General features: G+C 37.5%; 1 protein-coding gene across 1 annotated transcript; it reads left to right on the top strand.

Annotated features, from left to right (window-relative positions):
- The first annotated feature begins 4,207 nt into the window (after positions 1-4,207).
- Positions 4,208-6,126, top strand: LOC127073773 (pentatricopeptide repeat-containing protein At5g61370, mitochondrial). The gene has a single exon (XM_051014994.1). The coding sequence runs from the start codon at positions 4,514-4,516 to the stop codon at positions 5,999-6,001; it is 1,488 nt and encodes a 495-aa protein (XP_050870951.1). The 5' UTR covers positions 4,208-4,513; the 3' UTR covers positions 6,002-6,126.
- Positions 6,127-6,829: the final 703 nt, after the last annotated feature.

Raw genomic sequence — 6,829 nt, 5'->3', positions numbered from 1 at the left:
TTAAATATGAATCAAATCTAATATTTAAATCTAATATCTAACAAACTTAAATATGAATCAAATATAATATTTAAATCTAATATCTAACAAACTTAAATATGAATTAAATCTAATAATTAAATCTAATACCATCCCTTAATTCATATTCCATCAAAACTTGTAACACCAATTCCATCCCTTAATCTGAGAAATTGATCAGTCTTGATAGCTTTCGTCAGAACATCTGCCAACTGCTTCTGAGTGCTGCAGTGTACAACTTCTAACACTCCCCTCTGAACTTGATGTCTCAGAAAATGATACTTGGTCTCAATGTGCTTGCTTCTCCCATGCAACACTGGGTTTCTGGCAAGATTGTTTGCAGACTTGTTGTCAATCATCAGCTTCAGAGGTTTGTTTACTTTAATCTTCAGATCCTGCAATAGATTCAGAATCCACACAGCTTGGCATGCAGTAACAGCAATCTTACAATTCTTCAGATCAAATCTCTTCAGAAGTTCTAATTCATACTTGAGCTGATGCAAAATAATACCTTTCTCAGAGTATCTGAACTCCATCCCTAGAAAGTATGTCATTTTGCCTAGATCAGTCATTTCGAATTCATTCATCAGAACTTTCTTGAACTTGGCTATCTCTTGTTCAGAACTTCCAGTCTTGTTTCTCTCTATAGCATCAAGTTCTTCTTTCATGGCCTTCAGCCAGAGCTTCTGCTTAAGAGCCTCTTCTGTACTTATGGGTTCAGAGTCTACTAACATGGCACACTGAATAACTTCTCCTTCAGAGTCTACTTCAGTGTCTTTCAGCATGTCAAATTCTGCATATCTTCTGGGGATGTTTCTGATTCTTTGTGGTCTCTGAACTTGTTCAGAGTCTTGAGCTTCAGAGTTTCTAGCTTCAGATGGTTGACTTCCTCCAGAGCTTTGACCATCTTCAGGGTCTGGCATATTTCCAGAGTCTGAATTGCCACCAGAATCTGGATTACCATCAGAGTCTGGGTCATCAGAGTCTGGATCATCAGAGTCTGAAACATCAGAGTCTGCAACATCAGAGTCTGGAACATCAGAGTCTGGAACATCAGATTCTGGATCACTATCAGAGTCAGAATCAACGTCAGAATTTACTCCAACCTCAGAAATTCTGAACTCTGACCTTTCTTCAGAAGTTCTAACATCAGAATCAGATTGAGACTTATCCCAATTCCAAACTTCTGATTCCTTCACAATCACATCTCTGCTGAATTCAATTTTATTGGTTTCTGGACAATAGAGCTTGTATGCACCTGTACTGTGGTACCCTATCAGAATCATCACTTTGCTTCTATCATCCAGCTTCTGTCTTCTGGCTTCTGGAACATGTTTATAGCAAACAGAACCAAACACCTTCAGATGACTAACACTTTGCTTATCTCCAGTCCACTTCTGTATTGGAACTATTTCCTTCAACTTCTTCGTAGGACATCGGTTGAGTACATACGTTGCGGTGGCAACAGCTTCTCCCCAGAGCTTCTGAGGAAGCTTCTTCTCCTTTAGCATGCTTCTCACCATATCAAGCAAAGTTTGGTTTCTTCTTTCAGCAAGACCATTGTGTTGAGGGGTATAAGGAGCAGTAACCTCATGCTCAATTCCATTCTCCTCACAGAACTTCTGGAACTCTTTGGAGTTATACTCACCTCCACCGTCAGTTCTAAGAATCTTCAGCTTTTGACCACTCTGATTCTCAGCCTTCATTCTGAACTTCTTGAATTCATCAAACACCTCGTGTTTGAACTTAATAAGGGATACCCATGTCATTCTTGTGAATTCATCAACAAATAACACAAAGTATTTATTCCCTCCCATCGATGCTACTGGAAATGGACCACACACATCAGAATGTACAACTCCCAAGGCATGTTTTGCTCTTGGAGCAGTTTCTGACGCAAATGGCAATCGTGGTTGTTTTCCTTCCATACAAACTTTGCATGACTTTTCAGGCTTCTTAATTGCAGGAATTCCATGTACCAACTTCTTTGAATTCAGATGTTTTAAGCTTCTGAAATTCAAATGACCAAATCTTCTGTGCCACAGCTCACTCTCCTTCTCAGCACTTGTTGCACTAAGACATTCTGAGTCTGCAGTTCTGACATTCACCTTGAATGTTCTATTCCTTCCCTGTTCTGACTCCATAATCAACTTCTGATTACAGTCGTACAGCTTCAGAAGATTGTCCTTCATGGTAACTGAGAAACCTTTCTCAATTAATTGTCCCACACTCATCAGATTGCTTCTGATGCCAGGTACATACCACACGTTCTGAATCAATGCTGTTTTCCCATTGTTCAGAGTCACTCTGACATTTCCCATACCTTCTGCATTAAGATATTTGTCATCAGCACATCTGATCTTTGTCCTCTTTTCAGAGTCAAAGTCAACCAGCCATTTCTTGTTTCCAGTAAGATGATTTGAACAACCAGTGTCCATATACCACCAGTCTATCAGATCCATATCATCAGATTCAGAGGCCATCAATAGCACAGATTCGTCATCAGAACTTCTGGCTATATTTGCTTCTTCTGATTTTCTCTCCTTGTTTGACCAACAGTCTCTAGCGAAGTGACCAAACTTCTTACAACAGTAACATTGGATCTTCTTCTTGTCATACTTCTCTTTTCCCTTCTGAGCATTCTTTTGTCTATCAGAGGTTGAGCTTTCTGACTTCTGACCACCATCAGATCTTCTCCTGGCTTCTGACTGCTTTTGATACCTCCTATTAGAAGTTGCTTTCAGAGCCTGCTGCTCTACTTCCCTTTCAGAAGTTCTCTCAGTCAAACGCAACTCTTGCGCTTCTAGACTGCTCTGCAGCTCTTCAATTCTCATGGTGCTCAGATCTTTGGAATGTTCTATTGCTACCACAATGTAATCAAATTGACAGGTAAGGGATCTCAATACCTTCTCCATGATTGTTTCTTCAGAAAGAGTTCTCCACACGCTTTCATCTCATTAGTGATCAGAATCACTCTGGAGATGTATTCAGAAACTTTCTCATTATTCTTCATGTTGAGATTCTCATATTGCTTTCTCAAGGACTGAAGCTTCACCTTCTTCACTGATGCGTCACCACCATAACATCTAACCAGTGTGTCCCACGCAGCCTTTGCTGTCGTTGAATCTGCAATCTTCTCAAACACATTTACATCAACACATTGATGAATGAAGAACAATGCTTTCTGATCCTTCTTCCTTACTTCCTTCTGCGCGTTTTTCTGTTCATCCGTCGCATCTGCTGCTACCGGAACATAACCATCAGTGACAAGATCTAGAACATCTTGAGCACCGAACAGTACACGCATTTGGATCATCCAACGATTCCAGTTTTTACCGTCAAATACTGGAAGTTTGGTGTTCATGTTGCCGTTTCCGTTCATCTTTCTACCTTGCACAGTACACTCAGATTTCTCACACAGTGTTTCCCAACCCACAGAATTAAAATTCTGATCAGATTTTGTTCAAGATTCAACACGAATCTAAGAATCAAAACCAAACACACAAGACCTCACGTTCACTCGTGTTTCCCGTGTTTCCCAATGAATCCGAACCGGAGCTCTAGATACCAATTGTTGGTGCAAAGGTAGAATATATGATGAATGGAAATATTCTTATTCAGAGAATGATGGCTACAAAAAGGATTAAAAGTTACAATGATTGACACCCTATTTATAAGCCTCTAACAAACTTAAATATGAATCAAATCTAATATTTAAATCTAATATCTAACAAACTTAAATATGAATCAAATCTAATATTTAAATCTAATATCTAACAAACTTAAATATGAATTAAATCTAATAATTAAATCTAATAATTGCATGTGACGCCTACACATGACCTACATATGCATGCGTCATTGCATGTGGCGCCAATGAATACAATTTTCATTGCATGCGCCCAAGCCATTGGCGCCTATGTTCAATAGGAAAATAGATACGTCAGTCCAACTAATGCATGTTTCATGAAAGTTGGTTATTCTGGTAAATATTTTGAAAAATAGGTTATTTTAAAATTTTAATTAAAAAATAATTATTTTAAAAAAATTCGTATTTTTTATTTTGATTTAAAATTGACCCTTCTTATTTAGCTTATTGATTTAGTTTTATTAAATTTTTAGTTTTAATTTTATATGAAGGTGTATGAAAATTGAAACGGAAAGACTAAAGAATAAAATTTTAAAATTAGAGCTATTGTAAAGACATTTAAATTTGAACCAACCAAATATGTGAATTTAGAATAAAATTGCTTTTAACACCAGCATACTCAGTCAAGTCAACGAATTTCTATCCCTGCGCAACAAATCCAAAACTTGAAAATTTGAAAAAATTGGAGGGTCAGTCACCTCTTCCCCGCCACTCTGCAACATAGACGCGCCCTCCATGCAGCTGCCGCCACTGCCGTTACTAGTTTACCATCGACTGCCTCTCTACCATATTATCAAAGTTTTGAATTACGATTGATGCACATAACATGTTTGATGAATTTCCCAAATGAAAATCAAAATGCATGTCTTGCTCAGCTCCGCTTTGAGAAGCTGTTACCTTCAAAATACCCACAAGCTCCAATTACTTTCAGTGTCGCTCTATTCCACATTGCACCCAGTATCTACACTACCCGAATTGCAAGACCTCTGCAACATTGTCACCTGCACTGTTGGTGGACTAGATGATCTAGAGTTAAGTCTAAATAAGTATAAGGGTTCTCTAACTTCACCTCTTGTAGCTCAAGTTATTGATTCCATTAAACACGAGGCACACACTAGAAGACTGCTTAGGTTCTTCTTATGGTCCAATAAGAATTTGAGATGTGATTTAGAAGATAAGGATTATAATTATGCTCTTAGAGTTTTCGCCGAAAAGAAAGACTATACAGCAATGGACATCTTGCTTGGAGATTTCAAGAAGGAGGGTAGAGTCTTGGATGCTCAAACTTTTGGTCTTGTAGCTGAGAATTTTGTTAAACTCGGAAAAGAAGATCAAGCGTTGGGTATTTTCAAGAACTTAGACAAGTATAAGTGTCTTATTGATGAATTTACTGTTACTGCTATTATTAATGCCCTTTGCTCTAAAGGGCATGCTAAGAGGGCTGAAGGTGTAGTTTGGCATCACAAAGACAAGATTAAAGGCGTGCTACCTTGCGTTTATAGAAGTATTCTTTATGGTTGGTCTGTGCAGAGGAATGTGAAGGAATCTAGGAGAGTTATTCAAGAGATGAAATCGAATGGGGTTGTCCCGGATTTAGTTTGCTACAACACATTCCTCAGGTGCCTTTGTGAAAGAAATCTGAGACATAATCCTTCTGGACTTGTGCCTGAAGCTTTAAATGTGATGATGGAAATGAGGTCGTATAAGGTCTCGCCGACCACAATCAGTTACAACATTTTACTTTCTTGTTTGGGGAAGACTAGAAGAGTTAAGGAATCATGTCAAATACTTGAAGCAATGAACAAATCGGGCGTTGCTCCGGATTGGGTCTCCTATTATTTGGTGGCAAGGGTTTTGTTTCTGAGTGGTAGATTCGGTAAAGGGAAAGAGATAGTAGATCAAATGATTGAAAAAGGCATAGTACCAAACCATAAGTTTTACTACAGTTTGATTGGTATTCTCTGTGGGGTTGAAAGGGTAAATCATGCCCTTGAATTGTTTGAGAAAATGAAGGTAAGCTCAGTGGGAGGTTATGGACCAGTTTATGATGTACTCATTCCAAAGCTTTGTAGAGGAGGGGATTTTGAAAAAGGAAGAGAACTTTGGGATGAAGCCACATGTATGGGCATAACTCTTGAGTGCTCTGGAGATGTTTTAGATCCTTCAATAACAGAAGTATATAAACCTAAAAGACCAGAAAAAATCAATGTTGTGGATAGCTCAAAAGCCAAGTCTCAGCAGAAAGTTTCAAATTATCTTGAGAGAATGAAAATGCGAAAATCTGCAGCGAGGAAGAAGAAAATGAAAATGAAAAAGAAATCTGAAGCATCTTAATCTGTTGTTAAGCTAGTCTTTGTGAACAATTAATTATCGGTGATTGCTTATAATAATCCATTAACATTGTATTACTGCAGGATTGTGCTTATCATAACCATTTGCTCTATCTTTTGTTGGTTTAAGTTCATATTTTACTGTGCTTTTATTATAGCCTTACTGTTTTATTAATGTCATCACTGCTCCCTTGGATCTTAGACAACTCTCTATCACTTTCACAATCTGGTTGTGCCACCAACCATCAAATCGAGATTCTGAGAAAGCAGAGCAAGATTTTGAAATCTGGCACATGGGCCATTGTCATTGATTGGGACATGCAAGTCAAGGAAAGAGACAAGGATAAGGTTCACATATGGGAATCTTGTGGGATCCTTTTGGCGGCAGAATATTTCTCACTGGATCCACGCGCTACCTATTGACCTGCATATTATGTACTTCCTCCATTTTAAAATTACTATTGTTTTAATAAATAAAATTTATTTTAAAATAAATGTCACTCACACTTTTCAATATAATAATAATTGTTATTTTTTTAATTGTGTTATTAACTTATTATTCTAGATATTATTTCCATTAATTTAGTAAAACTGTAATATTTTATAATAATATTATTATATTTTTTAATTCGAATGCAAAAAGTTTAAACGGTTGGAGTAATGTCTTTTGTTTCTTCTTAGAAGATGCTATGACTCCGTAGAAGAAGAAATGATGAACAAGTTGTTGTTGTAGAGTGCACAACAGATCACTGACAACAAAGAGTCCATTTGACATAACGCACAAAGCTTGAAATTCTGGTATCAGATATAAGATGTCGAATGTAATGTCACG

This window comes from Lathyrus oleraceus, chromosome 4 (genome assembly GCF_024323335.1).
Source record: "Lathyrus oleraceus cultivar Zhongwan6 chromosome 4, CAAS_Psat_ZW6_1.0, whole genome shotgun sequence".
NCBI classification, from domain to species: domain Eukaryota; kingdom Viridiplantae; phylum Streptophyta; class Magnoliopsida; order Fabales; family Fabaceae; genus Lathyrus; species Lathyrus oleraceus.
The sequence above is the reverse complement of the archived record's forward strand: the minus strand, read 5'-3'. Positions and strand labels throughout refer to the sequence as shown.